Genomic DNA, 16,059 nt, shown 5'->3' with positions numbered 1-16,059 from the left:
TCGTTCCATTTGAAATCGGGACACGAACTCTCTGAGCATCTCGTTGTCCTTCTGTTTTATTTTGAAAAGGTCCGATTTCCTGGTTTCGACCTTGATGGCCCTGGCGTGTGCTTTCACGAAAGAATCCGTAAACATAGCAAATGAATCAATAGAATTAGGAGGTAAGTTATGATACTATATCATAACCCCCTTTGATAGGGTCTCTCCGAACTTCTTCAATAGGACAGACTCGATCTCATCGTCCTCCAAATCGTTCCCTTTGATGGCGCACATATAAGAGGTTACATGCTTATTTGGGTCGGTTGTTCCGTTATACTTAGGTATCTCGGGCATACAAATTTATTTAGGGATCGTCTTCGGAGCCGCATTTGGAGGAAAAGGATTTTGCACGAACTTCTTGGAATCCAGGCCTTTCAATATCGCTGGTGCTCCGTGGATCTGGTCTACCTTGGGATTGTAGGTTTCCACCTTTTTATCATTAGCTTTGATTTTCTTCTCCCCCGATTCTATCCGTTTTGTCAATTCTTCGAGCATCTTTATGATATCGGAGTTAGCCCCTGATTAATGTTCATTCGATCTTTCTATGACCGATTCATCCCTGCGGGTGACTTCACGGGGTGGATCGGGTTCAACTCTGCTCGGTGCACGACCTTGGTTCTGTAACTGAGCTATCACTGCCTATTGAGCCTGCAACATTTTGAAGATTACCCGTAAACTGATCTCGTCCCCTCTAATGTTCTGTGTATTTTGAGTTGCCGATCGGGCTCCACCACGGACGTTATTCTCGGGGTCAGTTGGCAAGTTTGCATCGATAGCCAAATATGAATTAGCGTCAATCGGGTCTGCGACCGAAATTTGATGGTATCAGCGGGCGGTACCTCGTTACCTGGTGCTACGTTGTTATTTTCACCGTGGTAATCGGACTCGTTGTTGACAGGTAGGGGTGCTGATTGAGAGTTCGATATTTTATGTTTTAACCTGAAATCAGAGCCACTTCAAAGAGTAAGCATAAAGTAGTGTGTGTTACGGAGATTTGTATCAAATAACCACTATTATCCTTAGCCCCACGGTGGGCGCCAAACTGTTTACCCTGAAAATCGAATAACAATTAAATTTGTACATGGTTTTAAGGATACGTGATCTAGCTTGATACAAAACGATAAATCAGATTGGAATTGAAATAAACAATGGAAAAGTAAATGCAAACCACACAAGTTGAACATTCTTCGCCTGAGAAGGTTAGCCGCCCTCGAGCCAAAAGTACTTTATCGATATCAGAACAGAATGGCAAGAGAATAATAAGAATTGAAAATAATAATATATTGCTTTGGGATGCGAGTTACAGTGCGTTTCACAAGTAATCAGACCCCATTTATATAGTAGGGGAGTCCTACTTTAGGTACAATTCTATAAAAGGTAAAAATCTCCTGATTGTTGATTTGCTGGTTCCTTATTTATTCGTGCCGAGATTCCCGCCGTGATATCCGACCGGTTACGGATATTTCGGCCTTCCGTTATTTCGGTTTTTTGTTGGTTATACCGACAATTTTTCCTCGAGCTTATTCGGGGTCAGGGTCGATTCCGGGATCATGGACTCAATGTTCTCGAGGACGGATATTCTGACCTCGTGTTCTGGTTCGATAAGACTCGGGGTCGATCTTTAACCCCTCGCGTTCTGAGCCCGATCTGTCATGCAATAGTCGAGCCCGATTTCGACCGTACACAATTTGTATATTTTTGTCCTGATCATCTTTATTGTGTTAATTTTTCATTCGTATAAATGTTATTGACTTAGCATTAGATTTGAATTACTTGTATTTATATGAGATTCTCGCTTCAAAAATTTATTTATCTTCTTATTTTTGCTCTAGAAGTTCAAATTTATTACGGAGCTGATTTCTCTTCTTCTACCAATCGAACACTCATTTAAGCATAAAAAGTTATTATTTATGAATATATAAATACATTAAGAATATAAAGTTAGAGCATATGTTGTTGCCGGCTTAGATAAAAGAATAATCTAAATAGTAAATTGAGGTGCAAGAAATAAAAATACTAAAATTTCATGGAAAATGTTGTCTTTTCTCAGGCCTAAGTTCTAAGTTGCACTTTGTCATTTTGTTACTTGGCACATACTATACATCAAAATTGAAATGATATTTTTAAATATAATCTAAGTTGTTAGGGGAAGAGAAACATTTTTGTCCAATAGAAAAGGTCATGATATTATATTTAAATTTAAATAATAAATTTATGTGAAGCTCTCCCTTTTTCCGCTTAATTTTCGTTTCCCGAAAGAGTGGAGATTGGAGTATCTCAAACGCAATCAATTCAATGGGCCCACAAAGATCTTGTCAGATCTGCCACGTCGCCCACACAGGACTCCGAGTTTATAGCATCCAATAGCATATACCATATTCCCGCCGTATACCACCGCAATCTACGGCAGCGCCACCACAGAAGATTCACCACTTCACAACAATGGTGTCTCTAACTAATAACCAAATATTGCTGTCTCTTCCACTGTCTTCCTCTCAATCTGCAACTCCGCGAGAATATAATCAGCCCGAAGTTTCTTACATCCGTCGGAGAGCTCATTCAAGGAAGTGGAAACTATGGAGTTCATCGCAGCCATTCAACTCCTCACCCTCTAGGTAAAGCCTCCTACAGCTATTCAGTGCAAAATTAGTATAAATACATATATGTTCTACTCAATTTTTTTTAAAAAAACTATATAGATAGTGGTTGAGCTAAATTGCAACAGCTCCCTTTAATATACGTTTGATTTCATTTGTGGGCTTATTTTTGCGATGGGTGTGTATTTTGGTTTTTGTTTTGTACTTCTCAAGGTGAGCAGAAGTTTGACATTTTGAGTGTTGCAGTCTTTTTAATTGACTTTTTCCTTCCTTTTACTGTCGCTACCGACGCTGCCTATACATGTAAGCTTCAAAAGTATACTCAGGTCCTAACTTCGGACAGAGGAGAATGGTTGCTGTAGGTGTAAATATAGTTCAATTATGATGAATATTGCATACTGCCTGAATAGAGCGGAATAAATAAACAGGAATCATTCAGTCGATCCTAATTAGTTTGGGATTTTCGATAAAATCCGACCTAATTTGGAATTGAGGGACGGCTATTTGATTTTTACTGTCACTACATCCATGGGAGGGGAGGGAAAGTGGAGTAGGTGGATGCATGGATATCTCTAAAATACCTTAATTTTCTTCCTTTTGCTGTCTATCGCAACCTAATTACGTTAGTGTCCAATTTAGTGCGACCATATAGAATTTCATAGACACCTATACATTGTGTTAGTTGAATTTTCATGGAGACATCTTAGTTAATGTAATTTGTAATTTGATTGTATCTTTTTATGCATCAACTAGAATATTCCAAGAGGACTCCTGTATAACTCCAAAACTGGAATTTATGTGTAAACAGCTAATCAACGAGTTCAGTTAACTGAAATTATCACTGTATTTTGGTAACGGACCTTATATATGTGACAGATAGTTATCCATTCGAGTGTAGGATCAAAACATTTCAGCTTGTGAGAGCTAAAAGTTATGAAGCAAGACAGTCGGAGGACACAGAGGAGATATTGCAGAAGTCTTCCAATAATTTACCTGGTAGTCCGGAAGGTAAAACTGTCCGCACAGGAAGTTCGTTTCTGGCAAAACTGGCAATAGCGCTGGGTATAGCTGCTACAATTACATTCCTATCCATAGGCCTTAAACAGCCTAATCAAGGATCAAATTTTGGGATTCAATATCTGGTTGATGGATCATCATCTTCCACAATTACTACACCTGCTTCTGGTTTTTCTTTCAAAGCTTTTGGCTATAGAGTCATGCTGCCAGAATATGCTCCAGGGTAAGCAACTAATTATCCTCGTGACTTTTCATACATCTGCGGTTTCATCATGACCTAAGCAGAAAAAGAGACCAACCTTATGTTTAATATACTTTAGCTACCACTGTGGTAGATGCTAAAGAAATTGATATCCTGGATATCTTATCTATTAGCTTTATTTGGGATGTGATATTAAGCCCCTGTACTTCTGATACTTCAGATGGATCTACTTTTGGCTTCTGATGGCAGCTGGTTGTGGAATTTTTATTAGCGAGGAGGCTTTAAATATATGGGTCTGTCTCCTATGCTGGTACTTCTGTTCATGAACTCCCCTGCTAACAAATCTTCTGTGTTGCAGATATTATACTTTTCCTACGATTATATTTCTTCTTTTGATTTGACATTTCTTTTGACATTAATGACTTTAAGTTGTTCTTGTGATGTGAGGAAAAAGTGACAGGCCAAGTTGGAAAAAGAGTTAAAGAAGCTTTAAGCTTTATAAAGTTAAAAGCTAGAATCTTATCTTTAAAAAGTTGTAAGCTAGAAATATGCTGTTATATAGTGTCTTTAATAAGCACTAAGTTGGCTTGTTATCCTTCTTCATGACGTTCATTATTAAGGTCAAATTCTCTGATGGATCGTGTAGGTTGGAGCCTCTATAGCACGAATGCTTGTTCTAGATGGAACGTGGCAATCGCTGGTGAACTCCTTTTCCAGAAATGCTCCATATATGGCATCCACTATTCTCTGGGTGTACTGGTTAGCAGAAACCGTGTCCTTTTGAGTTAATTTTCATGAATGCATGTGCATGTCAACCTCTCAAGATTCTGCCGATCGCACAACCTTCCTTTGCTATTACAATTTACAAAGATATTATGCACCTTCGGTGCTACTATATATTGTTTTTGTAGAAACAGTTATTCCCACAATGTTAACTTATTGTGGATTCTGAATATTCAGGGGTGTCTGTATCAGCGATATGATACCTTTTTACCTTGGGAAGCTTTTTAAGCAATCTGGTGCATCCAATGATGTTTGCTCGAAGGTTTGTTTTGGCTAATAGCATTTCACGCATGTTAAGATATTCAGTCTCCTTGTATTATTTAAAAACGTATAAACTTTATTTTTGGGAATTCAGATTCAATTTGGTTGTAGTTAGGGATCGGTGATCAGAAGGCAAGAGATATTACAAACGCTGTACAAAAATATGGGAATCTCATTGGTTTTGGTGAGTTCCAAAAGATATGCCGATTTACTCCAGTTATCTCTTGCCTTGTGCTGAACTTTTAATTATTGTGAAACCTTTGTTTCCATTGATGCGTGGGCGCTTATAACTATGATCATAATGGAGCATCAGCATCATCACATCTCTATGTGATGTTTGAAGGAGTAAGATTTAATTATTTGTTAAGATTTCTCTTTTTTTTTTTGGAAATATTAGATCAAAATAAGGGGTCTACCTTAAAATTTATGCTATATCTTAAGAGGTTGTACTTCTGGTTCATCTTAACCCTCATGTCTATATGTATAAATCTCTTAACTTTTTCGCATCAATCTAAAACAGCTGATTTTTCTTGTTATGATCTCATATTTCCGACAAATACTTGTAATTTGATCTTCTTGTTCCTTGAACTTCCTTAATTGCTTATTGGTGGATTTTCCAATGCTGATACAGTGGAACGGTTTTCTCTTGGAGTGAGAAATCCCACCGCTTTCCTTGCAGGGACTCTGGTGAGTGATCTTTTTCTGTTTTCCTTCTTAACATGCTGAGTATTATATAGCTTAACCCCCTTTTCTACTCTTTTGTTCCCTCTTTTGGGTACTACAAGTTTGGTGGTACGATATGCTTACCCATAAAACAAAGATGTCTTAGTTAAGCAAGGAATGTTAACTATCACATATTTCATTGATAATGTCAAAAACATTGCCTTCAATGCTTAGAAGTTCTGATAATCTCATTCCATTGCTTGAAACGATTGACATATTTAGTGAAAAAGTCCTGCTTTGAAAACACAAGAAGGATAAACCCAGTGACCCTCAGTTATGAAGTTTGTATGCTATTTCTAAACCTAGTCTGGCTAGAAATTCAATCACTGAGAATGTGATTCCTGCATGACTAGCTCAGAAGCTCTAATACATTTTTGTATAATTTTCGATTTCTTTTGTCCTACTCCTACATAAAATCGCTACCAAAAAGGGAAAGCACCCGCTGCAATCCACCATTAGGTCCGTGTACTCCAGCTCACCGAGGGGCTAACTGATTATGTAAAACTGAAGGTGAGGCTTTTTGGAAGCAAATAATTGAAGCTGTTCATGGAGTAAAGGAGGGATGGAGACCATGTTTAACTAACTCTCACAGAAAAGGGTGGGTCTGGAAGAACATAATCAGGTTATGGGATGAAATTCTTTTCTCATACCAGTTTAGAAGTGGGCAATGGTGCGAGGTTCAGGTTCTGGACTGATACATGGATAGGCAATGAGAGCTTAGGAACCAGATTCCCAACTTTATATAATATTCTATCAACAAGGAAGGTACTATAGCTGAATTCTATTCAGATTCAGGTTGGCAAGTTAATTTTAGAAGAAACTTGAATGATTGGGAGATAGAAGAATTCTGTCAGATGATGCAACAACTAGAAACAGTGCATATTGACACTAATAAAAGGGATTCTCTGGTCTGGAAAAAGAGCAAGGATAAAAAGTTCTATGTGAATAATTGCTGCAAGTTGTTGATGAGGCAGACATGCTATTGGGAACATAATTGGCCATGGAAGATGATTTGGAAGACAAAATCCCCTGCAAAAGTAGCGGTCTTTGGTTGGATTGTAACTTGGGGAGTCTGTTTAACTCAAGAAAATCTCCAAAGAAGAGGTTTTCTCCTGGCTAACAGGTGCTACTTATGTGAGGAGGATCAGGAATCAGTTGAACATCTTTTTCTGCACTGTAGAATTTCAAGACAATGTTGGGACCTTTTTCTGAGTATCTGTGGTATCTCTTGGGCAATACCTAATAGCATAAGGGGCCTACTCGAGTGCTGGCAAGGGCAGAGGATTCAGAAAAGCTTGCAGCAGATTTGGAATACTATTCCTATATGCATATTTTGGATCTTATGGCTGGAGAGGAATAGAGCTTGTTTTGAAGGACAAAGAGACCATATTTCTAGAATTAAGAACAAATGTTTGCAGAATCTTTTCTTATGGTGTAAGGGTAGTCTTATTGGTAGCACAAATGAGTATATGGATTTCTTGGACTAGCTAGGGGGCAGACAGTAGATGTAATATTTATGTTCTTTATGTTCTGATCTGCATTCCCTTTGTTATTGTACTACTTGTACCATCTTGGCACCTTCTATCAATAAAACATTTACCTTTTCAAAAAAAAAAAGAAAAAAAAAGTGGTCCTTGGTTTCCGTATTCTTGAATTAGCCTATCAAGTGCCCTATTTTGCATGTTCATCCCAATAAAGTTGATTATAACATAAGAGAGACGGAACCTTGGTTGGACATCTTCTCTCACCGAAAGGTTTTTCCACTCAAATCTGGAGCTTTGCCTGCACTTCATGCATTGGCAACTTAAAAAATGCCTAATCTTAGCAATTAGGGAAAGAATGATACAGTAGCATCTATCAATTTGGTGTCCTTAGTTTGTTCTTCTTGACCATTTCTAACCATTTTAGGTTCATTGTATTAGTAATAGCATTTTGTTTCTAATAGTGTTATCCTTAGATATTCGTTTACCTTTCTCCTACAAAATGGTATGACTATTAATGGTCCATCTCAAGATTCTTATGATGGTTATGTGGCAGCTATTACCCCATGAACAAATGGTGAACATCTCAATGAATTCTCCCATATTAAACAGATCGTTATACTGTTACAATCATTCATCTGCTCATATCTATTGCAGGATATATCACCAGAGTATTTCTTTGCCGGTGTCTGTTGCGGTGGCTTGATAACTCTTCCAATTCAGGTAAGTCTTCTGCTTGAGAAACAACAGATTTACAGTTTTTAAGTGTGCGTGCTGTTCATGCTCTTATCTCTTTTCTTTTTCTCCAAAATGCAGTTGACAATTGGATTTTTACTAAGAGAGCGTCCTGTATTTGCAGTTGCAACTGTTGCTACTGTAGTGGTAAAGCATAAATTTTGCTCTGCCCAATTTTGCATTTATTACCAGAGAGTCAAAGAATCCAATTCCGGTTCCTACTAATTGTGCAGGGAATCTGGACAGTATTCCCCTATACAGTGGCTGCTTGTACAGCATTATTCCTATATCTACGGCGCCAGTTTTCCAGTTAGGCCAACCCATTACTTTTCTGATTGGTTCACAAGTCTTAAACAACGTGGACTGGAGGCGAGCACATGACTGCTCGTGCTGGTGCAAGCCTGGATGGATGATGCCACTATTTGTCGAAAATCACCCACATTTCCAGTATTTTCCAAATCAAACTGATTGAAAATCGTCGGAGATGTTCTAGAATGATAAACTAATGTATAATTGATTAATGATCTGTCCATGGGCAAGTTTCTTTATTCTCAACGAGAATGTTTAACTCTTTAAGATGAGAAATCTTTTTCAAAGGGAGGGGGGAAAAAGAAAAAGAATGGGTAAAAAGGCTGCAATATTAGTTTCAAGATTGCCTGTGTAAATTTTATTAAGAATTGAAGATTCAATGGCATCCAAGAGTATGGATAGCCTTGTGGTCAATGAAATGGGTTCCCTTGGAGATTAGGTTCACATTCCAGTGGAGACAAAAAAACACTAGGTGATTATTTTCCATTTGCCTACAAACTGGTCCAGATACACTGTTAATATTTTAAAAAATTGAAGATTTTGTGATACAGGCAAGATTTTGGGAACTTCTTTTGCAGATATTGTGATAAGAACTTGGAAACAAGGCATTTTAAATAGACAAGTTCTAAGGGTAGATTTGTGATAAGAACTTGGAAACAATTGCAGATAATTAAGGGTAGATTTGGGGGAGGGAGACCCTTAAATGTGAGATACATATCAATAACTTAAAACATTTTCAAGCTCACATTTAAAACTTCACGCATAAGTTACTGAGACGAGGTTCATATATTTGCAAATTCCGAGCTGCATTAGTGAAGGCATAAATTATCAATTGGCAAGTCCTTCAGATGCTAAATAGGAAAGTTGAATGCTGTATGCATCTTTGAGCTCAGCCAATACTTCTGCAATACTTGGCCTCCTCAATGCATCCCTCTCCACTGACCTAGAGGCAATTAAAGCCGCTCTTCTCATGCTCTCCGTATCAAAAGTTCCTTTTATGCTCTCATCTACTATCTCAAATGCACCTGCCTGCAAGTATGGCTTTGCCTGAAATTCACAATTGATATACAACAGATGAGTATTGTTGGAACTCAATGAAATGCTTTGTATTATATTTGCTGTGTAACACATTATAAGACTTGTGTTTACCCATAGAACCAAGTTAAAGGAATCTGGAGAGCCCGAGTGGCTAAGTGGTTCTCGACCACAGATAAGTTCAAGAAGAACGACTCCAAAACTGTAGATGTCACTCTTTTCAGTGAGTTGTCGAGTGGAATAGTATCTGTGGACAAGTAACAATAGAGGTTTAGGATTTTGAAGTAGCAAAACTGATACATTGAGAACAGTATCTTGAAGCTTACTCGGGATCAAGATAGCCAGCAGTGCCTTTGACAACAGTGCTAACATGAGTTGCATCTGATTGAGTTACTTGCTTAGAAAGGCCAAAGTCAGATACCTTAGCATTCATGTCTGCATCCAGAAGTATGTTGCTGCTCTTCACATCACGGTGTATAATTCTTGGCTCAGTTCCATTGTGCAAGTAATCCAAACCTTCGAAAGTTATAATCAACTACTATAAACTATGTAAAACTTATTCTACATCATACAGCTATAAGTATCTGCAGAGGGAGCAAAATCCACAAAGCAACTTATTCCTCTGGGCTATATGAGTCTTTTGGTTGTAGAAAACCAAGCATTTTGTCACACAACTGAGATGAACTCACAGAACTACTTCAAGTATTTGTTTTTTCACAATGTATGAGGAAAAAAGAAGAGCAAAACAATGTTTACTTCTTCTGTACAGAAGAAATTTGTTGTTGGTGGTAGTTCTCCAATGGAAGACAAGTTAGTAATTATCATGTCTCACTTGTACACGTACCTTTTGCAGCATCAACTGCTATTTTCAATCTGCGCACCCAGCTTAGTGTCAATTTCTTGCTCATTGCTCCTAAAACAGTTATTAAGTGTTAGTTAACAATACGAGACAAAGCAGGTGGTGGATTTAGCGTGTTATATGGGTGAGACTACGCGTGACATACCGTAGAGGTTATCAGCCAGTGATCCTCCAGGTAAATACTCATAAACTAGAATTTGCTGTTTCGATTCTTGGCAGAATCCTTCTAATGACACAAGATTTGAATGACTTATATGTGATAGAAGGGACACCTAGAGATAATAGAGAAGCTGCTGAGTATCTTTTTCCTTTATAGACTGAAACTGAACTAGCACAAGTTTAGTGACAAACCTCATTGATAAAAGAATCGGCACCTAGTTGAGTTTTATCGAATCGAACTTTAACAGCAACTTGTTTACCATCAGGAAGCTTCCCAAGATAAACAGATCCGAAACTACCGCGACCAATAACCTCTTTGAAGTTGTTTGTAGCAGCTTTGATTTCTTTGTATGAAAAGACTTTTGCAGCATTCCAGTTTTTCATTTCTGCTGCAGTTCCTAAAATTAGAAAATAGTTCCTGCTTAGAAGTAGATTTATCAATATTTTGCTGATAAAGAAAAATTTGACTTTTTCATACTTGATGCATATGTATCTCCACTTTTTCTTCTCCTCATGTACAAGAATACTGATATAAAGATAAGGAATAGAGCAAATATAGCTACTCCAACTGCACCAAGTATAATTGCTAATCGTTTATGGCTCTTGCGTTTTGTGGGGGTAAATACAGTGACTTGTGGTGTTTCAATTGTAGGATTTTTTGAGAAGTCATTGCATAAAGACATAGTGAAGGAAAGACACAGATTTCCTGATGATCTGCAAGATAGAGGAAAAAAGATAAATCGAGAAACTGACATGAGAAGCAAAAAACAACAACGTTTTAATGTTTTCAATTTCTTACAGGACTTGTAAACTCTCTTTGTTCAAAGCTTGTGGAAGGGGGCCTTGCAGCTTATTGTTCTCTAGGTTCCTGAATGTTGCAGGGAGGTAAATCAGTATATTTCATCAGGTGAAGTACTTTAAGAAGTTCTAAAATGCCAGTATATATTATCCTCACTCACAGTAAGTGGAGGTCCTTCAGTTCTCCAACGCTATCGGGTACTGTTCCCTGAAAACTATTGTTATGCAAGTCCCTTCAACAGAAAACATATCAGTTTTAAAGACTGTTATCTTTCCCATAGTTGAACAATAGTAGCTAGGAACCATGAAGGGAATCAGTAGGCAGTAAGACTTACAAAACTTGAAGGTTTATCAAGTCTTCTAACTCAGAACCAAAAGCTGTAAGTTGATTGAAGCTCAAGTTCCTGCATCATTGAGCACAGAACTATTTTAGTCAATGCTCTCTAAAATACATTTACATAACATGGTAATTCCTCATCACAAGTATTACAGCTTCTTAAGATGTTGCAGGCTGCCGATATTTTGTATCTCTCCAGCAAGTGAAGTGTTATGCAAATCCCTGCAACAAGTAGAACCTCAAATAGGTAAACTCAAGATAGCTAAACAATGGGTTATTAAGTGATAAGGTGTTAAGATTTATGACTCTTACAGTGATTTGAGATCCAGTAAGTCACCAAATGTTGGGCTAATTGACCTCAAGTCTACATCCGAAAGCTCCCTATACAAAATCTAACTTTAATATATTCTGCTCTTAACACAAGTAAGACCACGAGATAAGGAAAGGAAAATATAGTTCTTGGGAAAGCTTTGACATACAATGAAGTTACCAAGTTGCCTTCACATTCTATGTGTTCCCATGATTTAGGAGAGCATGGATCATCTTCCCAATCAAGATGTAGACCAGTTGACTGCTGAATAACTTGTAGGGCTGAAACTGCAAAAATTGAAAAATGTCAAAAGTTGCTGCAATTCGTTCTAACAGACTACTTCAAAGATCACAGATATCGAAAAGTCAATAAAACAATAATAGAACCTGTGGTTGAAGAAGTTTCTAAGGGAATGTCCAGGATCTCATAAACCTCAAGAGCGTTGATTATAGGATAGTAATGGACAGTCTTCAATGTGATGTTCAAGCTATTAATTCCGTTCATTGTAAAGAACAGACTACTGACTTCCCATCGATTCACTGTGTAGTTTGATCGAACAATATAACCATTTATGAGTACATCGAATGAAGGGGAGACAGGTATAATCCCAGCAAAGTAAAGAACAATGTGGTAATCTCCTTGATGATCAATAGGGAAGTTATATGTCATGTCGTTCCGACGTGCCAAAACTCTTCCAGTTTGAAGAACAGCTGCAGGAGGGCTCTCTTTCAGAACTGACATATTGAAATTGGCTTGAATATCAAAACCAGAAGACACATGAAACGGACTGAAATCCTCATCAGCGTCCCAAATTCTATCATACTGATCAATCGGGTACCTTTTACATAGCACGAAAAACATCACATTTAAACAGAAAGTAAGGACTAAACAATTGATAATACATTAACATAATAGACAAGTGAGAGTTTTGACCTTAAGGACCAATTATAACCACAATTGACACGATAACATTTCCTCAACAACTTGTTTGGAAAATCTCCCAAGGCATCGATGTAAGCTCCTTGAGGAAGTGGCCTAAGTTCAAGGGATGAAATGACTGGAAATCCACCATTTGTAAGAGAGTGAAAACATAAAGATACAATGTCTTTATCAACTGTCCATATGAACTCTTCGATCCACGGATCGGTGTTACTAAGATTGACTGTGGTTGTGATAGCCCTCCCAAGAGAAACAGAGAATGCAGGGGGTTTATTAAGTCCATCATAATTCTTATACACAAACTGAGTCCTCACAAGAACCAAGGATGATACATTTTTCACTGGTAGCTTGTAACATTTTCTAAGCGGAGAATCAGGAAAGAACCTAACTGGGAGAGTAGATGGAGAGGATCCCTCTTGAAAATGGACAGTGGTGATGTCGCCAGCTGAGATATAGGCATCATCTGGTGTCCATGTAATGTTGGAGGAATCAACATAGGTAGTACTTCCACCACAAGACAAGCTCAAAAATCCTGCATATTGTCACAACATAAGCAAGAGTTCATCTCAAAACATTTATTTATTTGTGGAGAAAGATTGTATTAGTAAAAAGTTCTAAACTAACAGTGTCCTACTGTAACGTAAGGGAATGATATGGACCTGTCCAAAAGCTAGTTCATGAGGGAATGATCGTCTAAGACCATATAAGAAAATAATAACACATCACGGCCCCACATGCCCAAAGGTGAACATCTAGAACATAGAAAACATAAGATAGAAGTCCGACATTGAGTAAACAAAAAATATGGATGATTTTGGCTCTGATATCACGTTAAAAGATAGACGTTGAGCCTAACTCATGTTAATGTTAATGTTGAGCCTAACTCATGTAAAGGACAACTGATACATACTCAACCAATGTAGGACTCTAACATTTAGTTCTTAGAATCAGACTTAAATTTTCTTATGTGTAATGACTATTGAATATTTTCTCAAACTTTGCATAAGGGTAAAAGAAAAGGAAATTAAAGACTGAGTGTGTACCATCTGGATCGCAGAAAGCAACTGTGATGAAGAGAGCAGATAGAAGAAACCAAGAATAGTACCACCGATGCAGCTCCATTGAAGAAGAGCAAAATGGTAGAGATAAGTGCCTTTAATATCAAAGAATGTATGAAACGTTAAATTTGGAACTGAAGCTCTGAATTGAAGGGACAGCGGAGAAGGCAAAAGGGAATGTTGAGGACATGTAATCAGTTGCAGCAGAGGAATGAAGAAGAAAGAAAAGCAGTAGCAGGAAAAGAGAGAGAGAAGAGACAACAAGTCCTTTTCAACTTTCCTTTTCTGTTGCTTTATCGACAGAGTTGAGTAAAAGAGAAGATGTGATATTGACAGTCGTTGAAGCTGTGTTAACGGGCAAAATGATAATCATACGAAGATCAGAGAGGAAGAAAATCAGAGGGTGACGGCACATGGGATGAGTAGTACTACAAAGCAATGATGAATGATGATGACCATTGTCTCCATTGATAAGCACTTCTTTTTAACAAAGAAAAAAAGGAGAGACACTACGTGAAACACTGTGTCCTAATGCCATGCACTCAAAATATGATAGCCGTGTCCTAATGTTAGTACTACTCATAACCTTTGCCCCTATGGCCTGTGTAATTTTGGGATGAAATTACACTGTATATATAAGAAAAAATCTAATAAATTCTTTAACATAGTTCAAAAATATAACTTAGTGGTCAAGGGTTCAAAAACTTTGTAAGGTAATTGGTTTAATTCCCCACTAACTACTATCTTTTTTAACTTTTTTTTTTTTGAATCCCTCATCAGAAATTCTGTCTCCGCCCGTTGGCTATGACTGAAGTGAAAATTTATCCCCACTCAATGTTTGCACTGAATGCATGCACTAGACTAATAGACATATTTTTGCATGTACACTTCTTCACTTAACCATAATTAATTATTGCATATATTTTACCTTATTAAATCACTTAATTATAGTAAGTATATGGTGCGGATGAGTTTTTACCTCCTTCTCGCATGAGAGAACCAATCGTCCTATATGTATGTATGTATGTATGTATGTGTTTTTTCCCTTCTCTTTCTCATTTTTTGGTTTGAGATTATTTTTAATTAAGGACAGGAATGATCATGTAAAATAATGGTGGATAGGAGAATTTAACAGTGTAAAGAAGTATTCATATACTTTGGGGCTCACATAGCGGAGTGAGTAACTTGTCATTTGTTTTGGACATTCAGAAGAAATAAAATTCTTTTATTGTGACAATTTGTAGGAAAAAGCTCTTGAGTTTTGTTTTTTTTCTAAATTCCTGGCTGAAATGTAGGGAACTAATGAACTGTTGCCCAATCATTTTACTTGCTTTTCTAAACTTGCTCTTTCAACTTTTTCCCTACTAATTATATCCATAATGCATAGGATGCTTAGAATTCCAGCATTCCCTTATATGATTGTTTGTAGGCTTTTTGCTTTTCCTATCTTTTTATCTTTATATATTCAGTACCTTAGCTTTCAAATCAATCTCCATTTTGTTGTCTTCCTCATCAAGGAAAATCATCAATCTCAAGGACAAGGAAACATGGTTAGTCAACACACTTAAAGAGACTAAAAAAAGCACAAATATAGTATAATACTAGTATAAAGCTAATAATTGATTATCCATGGACAATGAATTTTTAACGACTCAATTACAGCACAATTAACGGAAAAAGTTCTTAAGCAGTTCAATAAAAAGCTGAATTGAATGGTAAATAATTTTCACTTAAACTTTCAGTTTACCATATAGAAAAAAGACATGCATGCACGAATTTGAAATTGGCTAGTGCTAATTATATGTTATATGTATAAAATATAAGAATCGGAAAAATCTCAGCGAGGCTGCTAAGTGCCTAAGGAGATGCATATGATATACATATGGAAGACCGACTGATGAGGGTGGGCCGAAGAGAAGGACTGTCAGGCTTCTAGGTCGGCAAGCTTTCGAAGAAGAGATGTATATGATACCTGTGAGAAATCTCACATAAGAAAGAGAGAAGAGAGAAGACTGGTCAATCGCTTTTCTCCTTGATAACTGCATAACCTAAAGAACAAACCCACGTGAAATCTGTTGGATCAAAGCAGACAATCGAAAGTTCATCAACTCCTTTCACATGTGAATTTAATTGATAAATGGGTGAAATCAGGATAGAACTGTGTTTAGCCGTAAAACGATACAGTTGATTTGTAACGTGGATTATAGACACGCGAATTAACTTGATTCAAAAATATAAAATAAATAAGAATAAAATCAAGAATATAAAAATAACTTAAAAAAATACAAACCTGGTTGTATGATGAGCTTCTCCGGAAGCAATAATATGAACAATTTCAAGAACAAAAGAAAGCAAATACTTTATGATTTGAGAGTAGAATATAGCCTTTGTATATAGATGATTTTTCGTGTCCTACA

General features: G+C 37.1%; 2 protein-coding genes across 7 annotated transcripts; one reads left to right on the top strand and one right to left on the bottom strand.

Annotated features, from left to right (window-relative positions):
- The first annotated feature begins 2,245 nt into the window (after positions 1-2,245).
- On the top strand, positions 2,246-8,591 carry LOC104119843 (uncharacterized). 6 transcript variants are annotated; one of them, XR_011412501.1, is made up of 11 exons: positions 2,253-2,654; positions 3,535-3,876; positions 4,076-4,148; positions 4,502-4,614; positions 4,816-4,900; positions 5,011-5,083; positions 5,213-5,244; positions 5,531-5,586; positions 7,761-7,826; positions 7,920-7,985; positions 8,072-8,591. XR_011412501.1 is itself a non-coding variant. In XM_070190160.1 (10 exons), the coding sequence occupies exons 2-10, from the start codon at positions 3,854-3,856 to the stop codon at positions 8,150-8,152; spliced, it is 636 nt and encodes a 211-aa protein (XP_070046261.1). In that variant the 5' UTR covers positions 2,246-2,654; positions 3,513-3,853; the 3' UTR covers positions 8,153-8,591. The 6 variants fall into 6 exon arrangements, 4 of the variants coding, with proteins under 4 accessions (XP_070046261.1, XP_033508778.1, XP_033508847.1 ...); XM_070190160.1 differs by lacking the exon at positions 5,213-5,244 and having other exon boundaries at positions 2,246-2,654; positions 3,513-3,876; XM_009631471.4 differs by lacking the exon at positions 5,213-5,244 and having other exon boundaries at positions 2,256-2,654.
- An 87-nt stretch (positions 8,592-8,678) lies between these two features.
- Positions 8,679-14,108, bottom strand: LOC104119993 (probable LRR receptor-like serine/threonine-protein kinase At5g48740). The gene is made up of 16 exons (XM_009631673.4): positions 13,628-14,108; positions 12,579-13,116; positions 12,032-12,483; positions 11,815-11,932; positions 11,648-11,716; positions 11,489-11,557; positions 11,334-11,402; positions 11,160-11,231; positions 11,000-11,068; positions 10,679-10,914; positions 10,393-10,598; positions 10,187-10,313; positions 10,027-10,095; positions 9,509-9,698; positions 9,297-9,429; positions 8,679-9,194 (listed from the first exon to the last, which is right to left on the bottom strand). Exons 1-16 carry the CDS (start codon positions 13,704-13,706, stop codon positions 8,976-8,978), a joined length of 2,715 nt encoding a protein of 904 aa, XP_009629968.1. The 5' UTR covers positions 13,707-14,108; the 3' UTR covers positions 8,679-8,975.
- Positions 14,109-16,059: the final 1,951 nt, after the last annotated feature.

Source organism: Nicotiana tomentosiformis, chromosome 1 (assembly GCF_000390325.3).
Source record: "Nicotiana tomentosiformis chromosome 1, ASM39032v3, whole genome shotgun sequence".
NCBI lineage: Eukaryota > Viridiplantae > Streptophyta > Magnoliopsida > Solanales > Solanaceae > Nicotiana > Nicotiana tomentosiformis.
The sequence above is the reverse complement of the archived record's forward strand: the minus strand, read 5'-3'. Positions and strand labels throughout refer to the sequence as shown.